Here is a 14036-nt window from a genome sequence, read left to right on the forward strand (position 1 = left end):
ATTGCCATTAGCTGAAGGTGGGAAGCACAGAAAGTACCAATTTACATTTGCAGTGTTAAAAATAGATGTTGTAAACCATGGCATTGTGCAATGGAAAGAGGCTGCAAGTTTCCATTCAGTAATGCTTTGATAAAAGGTACGCTTCTTTTTTCCCATAACTCACCTACTGGAACTGTAACTGAAAATTCCTTTTTCTTACAGTCACAGTAAAACCAGGCCCAATGTATCTTTCTTTTTTTTTTTTTCCTTCCCCATTTTAAATATGATCAAATGAGATCGCTTAGGCTGCATTTGCTGCTGCAGAAGTAAAAGGCTGCAATATTTCAGGCTCCTGAACAAAGCTGCCTGTTGCGTCCTATGGATAGACCCAGAAAGTTCTTTACCTCCCCTCCCCTCCCCTCCTCTACCCTCCATCTTAATGTATCTGTTGCCCATCAGCATTTATACCCCAATATATATAGGATCAGCAAGAGGATTCTGGGAAAGTCACTAAATGATGTCTTGGTTTATAGCACTAATTTAATGAGCTCTCCTGCACAAAAAAGTCTAGAAGATTGCATTTCCTCCAGTTTTTGTTTCAGGGACACAGTAACTTTAGCATGTAGGACACCCAAATTTGAAGACCTGCAGCTCCTCTTTCTGGGCAGCTGAAAACAGCATTAGGCAGTAGTACCTTGAGAGGTTCATTCTGCTGTTCCCTGCCTCAGAGCAATGCCCCCCCTGCCCTGCCCCGCCGTTGCGGTAGGTTTACTCTTGACTCTCGTTCAACCACAGCATCTGGTTTACAGCTTGTGTGGCCCAGTCCATGCACAAACTGTGTCAAAACCAAACAGAACTTCTTGTAGCCAGAACAGGGAAGAGGAGAGTCCTGAACATCTTCTCTTGAGCTGTTGCTGTGAAGGCATGTGCACTGCAGAAGGGCACTTTAAGTCATTCTTGTACAGACAAGAGAAAAATCTGGCCTGATCACTCAGGGAAGAGCATAGGAAGAATAATAAAGCAGAAAGGGTTGGACATATTTTGTATTAATTGGTAAAGGATGGAACAGATCTAGCTTTTCCTCTTTAATGATTCTAGTCAAACTTAACTGAAAACAGGAATTAGGATTTTTTTTAATGTTTTTATTCACAACCTTCTGAATGGAAGTTATTGTACAACTGGCTCAGTTCCAATTGCAAGATGTTTAATTATGTGAGTTACTGTACTTCGCTATGGACTGCGCTACCGTATTGCACTGCAGCTGTAGCATCTGCTGGTTTTGCTGCAAATTAGATGGTAAGACACACTCAGGATTGTGATGCTCTTGGACAGACTTCATAAATTTACTCATACACCATAGCTTCACTTTTTTTTTTTTCCATTTGTGTCACATCACAGTAACAAAGCTCAATTAGTATTCTACTAATTGAATTAGTAGAAAAATAAAGTTTCACCTCTTTGAAATTGCATATTTGTTGATGGTTTATATGTTTAACTGTTTCCTAGGAGGAGAACACTTCCAGCAGTGGGACAGAATCCGTAACCAGTGGAGAGATTCCACGGAGCATGTCAGAGGGAACTTTGCTTGATGTGGATGACCGGACACCTGCAGCCAGCTACAGTATGTCTCTTCTGCTAGTTTCTGTACTAAGGCTCTCCACCTAAAGTCTGTATTTCTGCAAAATTCTCAGTAGTGTCAAGAGCTATAGCTACTGTGTAAACACCTGTACACTTTTAAAATTAATTAATTAATTAATGCTTGTGGTTTGCGCTACTCAGGCCATTGTAGATGTCCCTGGAGTCAGAACACAAGGGGTTGTCACAAGGTCCCCTAGGAGAAACTTACTGCTATCTCAGAAATCCTCTATCCCCTGCCATAGCAAATGTGGGTCAAGCAGTTTGGGAGGAAGAGCTGGAATCATTAACCTTACATGAATAAATGCTGTTTAGGGTATGTTTACTTGGGTCAGGACCGGCAAAAGAAGAGCGAGTTCTTGGCCAAACTACATTAATTTAGGATTCTAAGAACCAGAAAGGCAAGGTATTTTTGGAAGTAGTAGAGTTTAAAAACTGGAGTCTAAGCAAAATTGATTTAAACTCATTGCTATTTTAACCCAAAAGTTAAGAAAACATTGCCCTCCACAAGGCAAGCATTCTCTTAGCTTTTTGTCCAGTAGCAGGTGTGAGTAGAGACGAGCCTGTCACTTACTGTATGAGTTGGAGAGCAGAAATTATTTCTTCGCTGACCTCCTTGACCCCAGTAAACTGTGCTGTTACCTTGGCATGAGAAAGCGTCCAGCCTAATAACTCAGGATCTGCCAGAGTTCTCTGTTCAGACTTTTCCTCTAGAAACATGTCCTTTAGGATGGGGAAGCAAAAAAAAAGTCCTAACATTTTTTTAATTATTAATTTATTTTTTAATAGCTAATCATCATCTGACTGTAATAGCATCACAGAGCAAGGAAAGTTTTTGTTCTGTGTGTGAGCAGAAAAAAAAGGTCTTTTCAGCTGGTGCTTGAGCAACTCAGCCCTGGTGGCCCTGGCCAAGGCTGGGTGCCCGAGGAGGAGGAGGATGCCCCTGGGTTCCGTTCCCCCAGCAACTTACCTAGAAGTCTCTTGCCAAGATAAAGCTGGAGCCTTGCAGATGGACAGTTAGGGAACTGATAAATTTCACTTCGGTTCTTCCAAATTTAAATATTTCTGGAATTGTGGGAACACTTCATGGAACTGTGGGAATGTTTTGGCTTTTTGTCACAATTCATGACAAATGAAACAAAAAGTACTAACATTTCTTCTTTTTTTTTTTTTCCTTCTTTTTATGGCTGAATGAACTGTCATTCTTGCAATTGAGCAATAATTATTAACCTTGGAGATGGAAGGTACTATGGAAAGTGTAATAATGAAGGATATAAATATGCTGAAATAATAGAAATGCTGAACTTTCCCTCTAAAATGAAAATTCTTTGCAAGGATGTATAAAGAAGGGATGGTACAATCTCTGTATATAGAAAAATAACGTCAAACAAGTAAGAGAATCCCTTAGCACAAAAATTGCAGATACTCTATTCGTTACAAGAACTGTGAGTCTTAATGAACCTATAAACCATCTTATGTGAACACTTATTAATGTAAAATATAAGGAGATCTTGACTTCAGAATAAATAGACACTGTTGTTACTAATGAGTATTCTTACTAGAAAGCATGTTGAAATACCACTTCTACACCCCTAGTTGTATATTTTAATGCAATGTCAGAAAAATCAGTAGCCATAAAAATATTTCTCTCCAAATTTCAAATTGTACAAGACCTCATAAGTTATACTAATTATTTTTTAAAAATTTAGAACTAGTGTAACAAATTCCACACACAGTGAGATAAATTGTAAAAGTGCTGTTATCAATTAAATGCATGTGCACTAGCATGAAAAAGAATACCGAGTAATACATTTATCTGTATTGCCAACAGTGTTTGAAAAAAAGAAAAAATAGTTGTTGAATCTTTGCAGAGTGTTAGACAAAAAGGAAAGAATTCCATGGTATTTTGTAAGAGACCAAAAATTACTCGAATAAAGGGTTTAAACCTGATGGAGTCTTAGCATAGTTGATACCATTTAATAGTTGTAGCAGTTGATAATGATCAGCACCTCACAGAAGATGCTTTACATCCTTCAGTGCTAATTTGTTAGCACTCTTTCTACTAAAAAATATTCTTAATGCTACTTAGAAATCAATATTGTCTCTCTGAAAACCTGAAGGAGAAATATGTAAATGGTCTATATGTACTTTAGGAGGATAAATTTAGTCACCTGTTAGCTTAACATACTATCAGTTGGAAATGAATGGAATGTCTCAAGTATCTGTGTTTTAGGAAATGCTTCTGTTTTTTCTTTTAAACAGATGCCAATGAAAATAAATTGGATTTGGATATTGTATGGCCTCATGTATTCAAACATTCCCATGCTGTTTCCAAGACAAATCCATTCTGGAATGAACTGTCAGCCTCCAACCCTTTTGTACATGACATAGCAGCTTCAAATAGAAATGAAAATAATAAATACCTTTCGATCTTAAAAGAAAAACCCTATTTGTTCTCTAAAATTTCTAGCAACAGGGATTCTTTGGCTTCCTCAGGCGATGAGCTAGATATTGATTGTCTTCTAAGAAAGACTTCAGCAAGAAGATCGGGACGATCCAAGAGTGTCTCTGACTTCCTGGATATTATTGATAATAGAAGATTTAATCCTCACAAGACAATACCTCAAAAAACTATTGTTTCAGACATGACATGGCTTCAAAATGACCGTGAAGCCTACAAGGTGGCTTGGTTGAGTCACCGACAACTCACCCGGTCTTGCCTAGATTTAGAAGCCATGAGCCATAGTCCTGGATGGGCACAAACACAAGCTACAGACATACATGTAGTTTGTAAACTGAATCATGAAGGGGGTTCAGTACAGCTACCTGACTCAGATATCAACATTCATGTCCCTGTGGGTCATGTATTACCTGGGGAGTTCCAAGAAGTTGGTTTAAAGGCTATCCTTAACCCTCCATCGTCATTTAACAATGAGCTGTCTAGCACTGTAAGTCCCCTGATAGAACTCACGCTGAGCAACCTTAACACGAGGGAAGCCATTTTCCTAGAGGTGAAAGTTGCAGCAAAAGTGAAGAACGATCCACTCAGCCAAGTGATGAGTGATATTGTGTGTTTTTTTAGTCTCAATAAAGAAGGGCCTTTTAAGAAGCTGGAGAATTCCTACACCTATCAAGATACAATACAAGTGAAGCTAGTGGACCTAAGTCATGTGATGTATGCAGTAATTGCTGTACAAGCAAACAAAATCCAGCCTCCCGCAACTAATGTGTGGGACTATATCCATAGAACTGTCTCAGTTGGAATTTATGGTCCCAAATATGTTCATCCATCTTTTACAGCAGTTTTTACAGTTTTTGGTCATAACTACATTCCAGAAAAACTCACAATTTGTGATATAAAAAAGGGGGGTAAAAATATGCCTCCTGTTGTGTTTCAGCTGTGGGGAAAACATACATTTCTGCTTGAAAAACCACAAGATTTAAACATTTCTTTGGTATCCTGTGATCCAGATTTTGAGGTGAAGATGGAAGACCAAAGCAAAAATATTAAAGAGGAGGAGCTGAAAACTGGTGAAATGGTCCACCAACACTTCCTGTTTTCCATGCTTGGGTGTAGGGAGATGCATTTCTTTGTTTTCCTTGTTCAGATTAAAGTCTTAAAAAGTAGCCAAGTAACGCAGTTCCATGTTACAACTCCTGATCCAGCTCCAAAGTTAAGTGGAATTATCAATAGGCCAAAGCGCTTACAAAACCGCAAAGAAGTCAAGTCTGCACCATTGCTTTTAATACCAACTATTAAATATCCAAAGTTTCAAGATAAAACATTGAGCGTTAATACATACGGAGTGGCTTTGAAAACTGTGTTACGTCAAAATAAGATTGATTATTTGCTAGAATATTTTAAAGGGGACACAATAGCACTTCTTGGTGAAGATAAAGTAAAAGCTGTTGGACAAACTAAAATAAAAGATTGGTATGTAGGAGTTCTCAGAAGAAAAATTGGTCTGGTACACTGCAAAAATGTAAAAGTGATTTCCAAAGAACAAGCTATGGACACTGCTGATAGTGAGCTAACAACCAAGAATCTTGTTGAACAAATTGCATTGCCATTCAAAAAACTGACTTACATCTACTCAGTAGTTCTGTCTACAGTATCAGAGAGTGTTTATGACTGGAGAGCTTTGGCTGAGGTGCTAGGATATTCACATATGTCTTTGGATGACTTCAGCGAGGCACATGCTGATAAAGAATCAGAGAGAGTTGTGCATGTTGTGAAGAGGATGAAGGAAGACTGCCACGCTAACAAAAAAAAAAGACTGTTTCTTTATGAGCTCATTGTTGTAAGTATTGCATGAACTAACTTGGTTATTGGGAAGACATTGGCCAGAAACTATTCAATATTAATATGTTAAAAGGAAAATGTGGTTCTGAAACCTTGTGGAAATCTTTACAGGCCTGAACATACTACTAGAAGTTGTAGACACCTATAGATATCTATAGATGGAAAATACATCCAGAGTGTCATGAAGAATAATACTTTGATTAATTAATTCTAAACACTGTTGTGTAAATGTTCCAGGAGCCTTGCTCATTTAATAGGATGACTGGGTTGATTTTTTTGTTTTTAACTGGCAGTGATTGAAACAGTTTTGTCTTTTGCCAGGAAATTCATCACAGTAAATTTCTTCCCTGAGCAATTCACATTCCTATTGTGAAGTATTTAGTAACCTTATATTATTATGTGGAAACTCCATTATTTATTTATCTTTTGTAAAATAAGGTGCATGTTAAAGTTGCTTCATATCTTTAAAGCCAGGAAATCCTGACCCACATGTTAAAGACAAGATTTTCTATCCACACATGACAACTTCAGAGTCAATGTTGTAATGACCAATCGATAATATTGCAAGTATTTCAGTACATATTTTCATGGGCCTCATTTGTAAGCCACAGGACAACTTCTACATGATTCAATACCGTTACACGTGAATCAAAAGTGGTTTTATTCTAGGTGCTTCCAGCTAACAGGTTGCATTGTTAACCATCTTAATTTACTTATGGATCTGTGCACAAATTAATTTAGAATTAATGATTACTTGGCTCTGGCTGAAAAGTCTACCAGCCTATTTAGGGACAAAAGAGAATTAAATTTCTCATATGAAAATAATGTATTGTAAAATTGGGTGCTTAAAAATTCACATTGTATCCTTTCTAAAGCCTTTTGACTATCTCAAATTGCAAACTTTAACAGGGTTTACTTCTCTTAAGTAGTCTATCTCCTTTGAATATGGAGATAGCATTTTAGCAGGATTCAAAAAATTCTGGTAGCAGTGGCCACTTATAACTTTTAAAACTCTGTTAAACTGTGTGGAATAAAACTGAGCAAGTATGAAGTGCAGTTTAGTCTGCTGTGACTCTCTACAAAAAGGGAAGTGGTGAGCTAAAGATGAAAATGATCCAAACTTGAAATTCAATATAGTGAAACAGAGAGTTCATTACAGAATAGGCAAAAGGTGAAGCATAACTACATTAACAAGATGTCCTGTTTTGTTGAAATGTACATGAGTTTGAGCTATGAAGTGCCAATGCAGGTCCCTGTCTTTGTAAAGCTAGGCATCATCCATGTCACTTTTCATTAGAATTTACTGGTTATTTCTTTTAATTAATCCCTTATTTTTATGTTTAATAGGCTTCTTGATTATCAGAGAAAACTTTGTCTCCACTTTGCCAAAATATAGGAAAATTTGGTACTGTACACTATTGTCTGCTTCTCACTACTATGACTTCAGTATTTCCTTCTAGAGGGGCACTAGTTTGAGAGTTTGGCATCCGTGCTGAGTATTGTCTGGTTACTTACATTAGACAAACATCTTGCCAACCAAAAATTCTACTGCGTGCAATGAGGATTTATTGGGAAAATGTTTTGCAATAAAATCACACAAATATCTGATTTCTGCAGAAATGATTCATATCTTATTAAAAATCAGTATCTAAAAACTAAGGAGAAATTCAGAATTTTGTTCTTGAGCTTTCAATGGAGAAAGTCAACATTTTCAGTAGAACATTTTGTTGTTAATTTGAAGAGAAGAAAAAACAATACCTATTTTTCTCATGAGCTCTTATGGAAACAAGTAGAGGAGAATACAACATATCTCTATTTCAGGGTTTCACTCCTAGGACCATTTTAATTTGCTTGTTATTAAAAAATCATTTGGCATAGGGAAGAGTTTTATGCTTTCATTTCTGCTTAATAGTCAGTAAATAATCAGTTCTGTGGGAGGAGTAAATCAAAAGGCACTGGCTAAGGATTTTCTGAACAAGTGGTAGATGAAGGACCACACCTTAGTATAATAGTGGTTTAACTTCATTTTTAAGCTTCATCTTATACTTTTATGAACCTGAATTTGATGTCCCAAGTATTTTTGTTGGAAGAGCATATTTTTCCTTCAGGATCTATAAACTTGGCAGGATCCATGTGTAACTGGAATGCTGAAGCAGCTGAAGGACAGCTTAAGGTTTTTTTAAGCTTGTGGGTAGTTCTCCTATGAAACTGTTGGAAACACCTTTTTGTAGGAAAAACCATTATATTTTTGTAAGAACACAAAATAGACAAAAAGCCTTCCTGTCTGCTTAGAAATGCAGAATAGTGTTATAAAAACAAATGATAATGTTCTGTTTGTAATTACTGGTGAAGGAACACTAATGAAAATGATTGTTGCAGGCACTTTTGAAAATAGATTGCCAGGGATTAGTGGCACGACTTACCCAAGACACCATCATTTTGACTTCAGCTGTCAAGCTTGGCAAATACTGGCGGGAGCTTGCGGAGAAGCTAGCCCGGCTCACAAAGCAGCAAATCGAGGCTTATGAAGTACCTCACCAAGGGAAAAATGGCACAGTAGCTCTGGAGGTAAGGCTCTGGTGTAATGGTGTGCGCACACTTGCTTCTCTGCACAAACACAGCCAGGGACCTTTCTTTCTTGCTTTATGCACTTCTTTCCTTTTGCACTTTGGCCTCCTTATGTAATATGTTAGCCTTTAAGTCAGAGAAATTCTCACCAACTTTTGCTTGCAATTATCTAGCTATTCCTTTGAGGCCAGTTGTTCAGTGTTATTGGGCCAAATTAATTTGCTGCCAAGGTCATGGTCTGTGTCTCGAGCTTCAGCTCTTTACTCCCATCCCAAGGACCACTTTCAGCCCCTTCTTATTGTCCTGTCTGCTTAATCTTACTCCTTTGCTGTCATTTCAGACACAGTGAGGAAGACCATCCAGTCCTTGCAGGAGCCACTTCAAATCACCCTCAGTACAGCTTTTGCTCTATCCACTGAAAGGAAGTTTACCTCCACTGTTAACACTTTTCTCCGCCTGTGTAATAATTGGTGTCATTTAGCTTAAGTAGCATGACAAGAGGTTGGAAGCTCTGACAACCATTCTGCTTCTGTCTTATATGAACATGGCAAATCCAAGTTTTAATTTCATAGTTTCCCAGGTAGGTCATGCTATTTATCCTCCCTTGTAAAGCACTCTGCTTATACAGAAGTATGAGTTCTAAATAAAAGTCAAGTTGTCCTCTCAGAGGGAGTTTAGTGTGTACACACTGAAGGAGCGATTCAGGTACCTAATTATCTCTCTAGTGCCTTGAGGTGCCCAGAGGTACTCACAGCATCCATGCAGTGTCAGGTATGTCACAAGACAGGGTGGGCCCTTGTTGATGCCTCTGAGCCAAGAGCCAGCCTGCATTCCTGGCAAACCTTTGTCTGGGCAGCCAAGCTTCTTCCTGTGTTTCTCTACTCTTACTTTAACACTGAAGCATACAGTAGATCCATTGTTTCCCACAGAGTTATGTGCCAATGACTTCTAGGCCCCAGACTGGGTTTTACCCTGAACATCCTCTTTTACAAGCACTGCTGAATGATGCTCAAGCTGACCTTTCAGCCTGGAGTGCTTATGTTCAGGCTCCACTCTCCCTCTGCCTGTACCATCATCCCCTGATTACTGTAGGTAATTACTTACACACATGATCCAGCCTGAATTCCATCTCTCTCACCTCTCAGTAACAAAGGAATCACTGTTTCCCATTCACAGGTTTACAACTACTCAAGAAAATTCTTTCTTGCGTTTTCTTTCCCTGTAGCTGATTATTCCTGTTCCCTGCCAAACATACATTCCTTTCCACAGTCTGAGTCCAGTGAGTCTTTCAGTTTCATCTGGCTGGTGATAGCTATCAAGACATTTCTGCTTTAATCATGAACCACCACCTCTTGTTACCTTTGAATGTTCTGCCCTCCCTTCCCAATTTGACCAAAGTTCCACACATTTACTTAGAAGGTTCTACACTTTTGTGCAAAATTCCCTCTATCACTGCTGTTTGCGAGCACTGCCTCCCCTCCTCCTCTGATCTTGTTTTTCTCTTTGACCTATTTTGTGTATTTACTCTTTTTTAATTTATTCTGAGTATATTACTTGTGCCTGAATGCACCTTCCTCCTTAATTATTTTTTCTCATGAAACTCTCAGCTTTACCAATGCCTAGTCTACTACTCTCTTTTAGGGGAAAAATCACGCTGACATTGGCTCTGTTTTTCTACTGACTTATTCTAAAATACTAATATTAAACAGAATTGAATGCTTGTCATTTCCATTATTTGTGGTGTTGTGTGGTGTTTCTTTTTGTTTTTTACTGGTATGCAGTGACATGTCTAAGTTTCTAAACTTTTGTTTTACTTGGTAAGCTTTCTGTGTTTGTCTGATAAAACCCCAGCTTTCAACAGAAGGAACTGTAGATCTGAACAATGTGCAACTCTACTGGTCTCCATGGTGTTTAGAAGTGTTTTCTCCTTTGCTGGTAGTCAGCAGAACTAAAACAATCTCAACTCTTTTTCCAGCACCATACCTATTTATTTTTATATCTATAAAAATATATAAGTATATATTTACTCTGTTTTAAATGAGTGCCTATTTCCATGTAGCCCATCTTCTGCCTCACATGCCCTATTTTTTTATTTTCAAGAGGTTTTAAACATTATTTTTATGATAAACCACCTACAAGATCCTCTGCCTTTCACTGACAGTGTCTGCTGCCAGAAGATAGTATGGTAAAATTAATCATAAAAAAGCCAATAATAGAGTATGTTCTATTTTTTTCAGAGAATATTCAACAAACAATCAAAGATCAGAATTTTGCTTTAATTTTATGTTGTTCCTTAAGGCTTAGCATGGGCCCATGGGGAATTTATTGCTTATGTGTGAGCGTTGTAACACTGCTTGTCCACACTGGTGTGAGTTCAAAGCACATCAGTTTTCTAGCACTGGTATCTCACATGGACACTCTGCATCCTCACTGTCCTGTGAATTTAATCTTATTTCAGTACCTTCTACTGAATTTCAGTGTTTTCTTCTGAACTTCTAAGTCCTCTGGTGAATTGAATCTCTACATAAAAAAGCAGTATTATTTGTTGTTTTGTGTATGTTCAGAAAGCAAAACAAATGCAGCTAATACAGTATAAATTCATACCTGTGTGAAGATGCTCCCAGTGTTGTTACAAGGTTAGCAGTAGTCTGACTAATTTCAGAATGATTGATAATCGTCACGTTTACTTAGCAGGTATAAAAGAACTTTGATTAAATCTATCCTATCCTAGCCTGGAGTTTTCTAAAAGCCTTCTCTTTGATAGTAGTTGGTGTGAAAACAGGAAACCGAGAAAAGATGGGAAGTAATCAGTTTTGACTAATTATTGAGGATTATGTGAAAATGCTATCCAATTCATTACCCTCAAAGACTGTTCTACCTTCAAGGATTGATTGGATGACAAATGTTTCTGCTATTAAACTTAATATTTTTCTTACTGGAAGAAATCTTCTCCCAGATGATCACAGAGGCAGCTTGAGGTACATACAATTGGTGCCTAGATTTTGAAGTGCTTTTCATCAGTAATTTCCAAACCACTTTGCAGAGGATGTAGGTATCATTATTACCTACTCAGCAGAGGCAGTGGGAGAAGAGGGAAAACATGCACGCAGCTGATGATGAGACTTGCCCAGAATGCTGCAGTGTTTTAATATTTTGCCTGAAGATCTGCTTTGATATAATTCAGGAATGTCAAATGTAATTCAGTTCAGCCATTACATTAGAGTATGCTGATGTGGAGAAGGACCTTATCCAAAGCCTGGTTGGCAGTGTTAGCTCAGTATGGCGAGCGTGTAGATTATTGCTGAGTTAATCATGCATTGCTGATGACCAGTTTATAAAGATTTTGATTTTTCTCCCCTGCTCTCCACTCTCACCCCCCTTTTATTTCCCCCTTTTGTCCTCGAAAAAACAAACAAAAACCAACCAACAAACAAAAAAACCCAAACCATGACAGAGTAGAAGAAAGCAGGGTTTGCATTTTAGGCATATTAAAGCATATTTAGGCATTTTAGGCTTTTAGGCTCATTCTCTGATTGCACAGTGTCAAGGTTTGCATTTTAGGCATATTTCAGCTCATTCTCTGATTGCACAGTGTCAGACTGACCTTCAGTATAAGTCAAAGTGTAGCATCTTTTTGCACTCGCTGTATTTTCACATAGTAGTGAAAGGCTGTACTCCAATCCTTCAAATAGTGCAGTCCAGCAGAAATATAAGGAAAGGAAGCAGGAGACAGAGAAAAGACATAGCCAATGGTAGAATATCAGGTAATCTCAGTTTCTCTTGTTAGTTACCTTGGTTATCAAGCTAGAAAAAGGAATACAGAAGCTTTCTGGTCTCAGCATTAAAACAGCTCACCACTGTTGTATTTGTTTATTATGTTGTAATATCTAGTATTTACAGTAGTACATTAAAAACATTTTGTTTTCAAGATAGCCTGTCTAATAAAAGGAAAGAATTCGTCACTCTCCTTCTTCCCACCTATTACCAAATCACTTTTCTCTCCTCCTTTTGTAATCATTTGGTTATGACTTAAGATAAACTTGCTAAAAGCAAGAGGTAGGAACTACTCATTTTGGGTAAATAATGATACTCTTCCCTCTGTAGACCTAAAATGAGAAACTTCACTGAAAGCATAGACACTTTTTTAATAGCTTAAACTAAAGGCAGAATTGAGAATAATCAGATTGAAAAATGCTGCTGGGGATATGAGTTTGATGGGCTTTTCCATTTGGGGATAGGGAGACAGGCAGCAGAAGCCAAGATGTTTATAGAAACTACAATAGAGTTAGTCTTGGGGTATGCTGAGAGTTCTTAGACCAAATGTGGTAAAAAGCTCAGAGCCATGAGCAAAGAAATTCTTCTTCCACTCAATTCCTTAAGGGATTCAGTAAAGAAAGCTTAAATCAAGGAAGTAGGGCTTTATGTTGTGTATTATTCATAAATTCATAGGATTATATTGAAGAAATAACAAATTTCCTCCGGAGTTATCTTTCAGAACCATGAAAGCTTCATTTCCGTTAAAAGGGAAAAAGATATTAAAAAAATCTTTTAGAATTAAAAGATTTCCTGATCACTTCTAAATATATATAAATGTGCACACACCAGTCCATATGCTTTTATTACTATGCCTACCTGTGTTTCTGTTAAAACAGCAAATGACAGTACCTTTTAGGAAAGTGATGGGTTTTTTTGTGACTTTGTGTATCATCCCTGCAATGCCAACTAGTGTTCTTTTCAAAACCTTTATTGCCAGTGAAGAGTAGGAAACTAGAAAGTGAATAGCCAACATTAAAATAAAAAAGTTAAATTCCAGCAGCTGGAAAACAATCTGTTCATTTGTAAACTGAGAAAACTTACTCTGGACATCAGCACTTTGAAAGATGTAAGTCCAGCTTGGTATCTGAATCATGCTGTCATGGCTTAATTAATATCACTGGATCAATGACAAATTACACATGCTAAGGATCTGCTCCATATTTGTTTGGCATAAAATAAAGTTGCTCTAGTTTGAAATAAGGAACACTGGTAATCTGTCTCTTAATTTCCTTCATTTCTTGCAGGTCACTTTTAAAATTGCATGTCCTGATTTTAAAGGATTTTTTAAATTTTTAAAATTTAAAATCACATTTTTTTAAATGTGATTTTATAGATAGTCTTCCTGCTGCTGCTACCATAAAGCATTTTTTTAAAAGATAAGAGCATGTTTAAAAGTCCCAAGCTAAGTAATGGGATGTTGGTTAATGACAGAAAGTGAGGCATTAACCATCAAAAGGACAAACAAATTCCAAATAGGGAAACTCCTGTTGGGTGTATGCATTGCAAAAATGACCAAGGGGAAATATATTTTCCTTCCACCCCCGTACTTTGAGTTATACTTTCAGACAGGGATATATTTTGACTTGGTGATAGTCATCTGAATGAAGAATTTGTCTTTCCATTATGTATCCCTCTAAGAATTTGAGAATTTCATAGAAATGAAGAAGATAAGGTTACTGGAGTATTAGTATCAACATGACTTTTATGAGAAAGCATTTGAGCATAGTTAGGGAAA

The 14036-nt window shown here is 37.4% G+C and overlaps 1 protein-coding gene across 1 annotated transcript in view; it reads left to right on the plus strand.

Moving 5' to 3' along the window:
- Positions 1-1485: 1485 nt before the first annotated feature.
- The window catches only part of MACC1 (metastasis associated in colon cancer 1), a gene marked incomplete at its 5' end in the record, with an annotated part of 12890 nt that continues 339 nt past the window's right edge, over positions 1486-14036 (plus strand). The window contains 3 exons of the mRNA XM_010147081.1: positions 1486-1600; positions 3877-5915; positions 8297-8485. Of these exons, the coding sequence (XP_010145383.1) occupies positions 1486-1600; positions 3877-5915; positions 8297-8485 (2343 nt within the window). The remainder of the gene's footprint in view (positions 1601-3876; positions 5916-8296; positions 8486-14036) is intronic.

The sequence above is a fragment of the Eurypyga helias genome, unplaced genomic scaffold (genome assembly GCF_000690775.1).
Source record: "Eurypyga helias isolate BGI_N326 unplaced genomic scaffold, ASM69077v1 scaffold4562, whole genome shotgun sequence".
NCBI lineage: Eukaryota > Metazoa > Chordata > Aves > Eurypygiformes > Eurypygidae > Eurypyga > Eurypyga helias.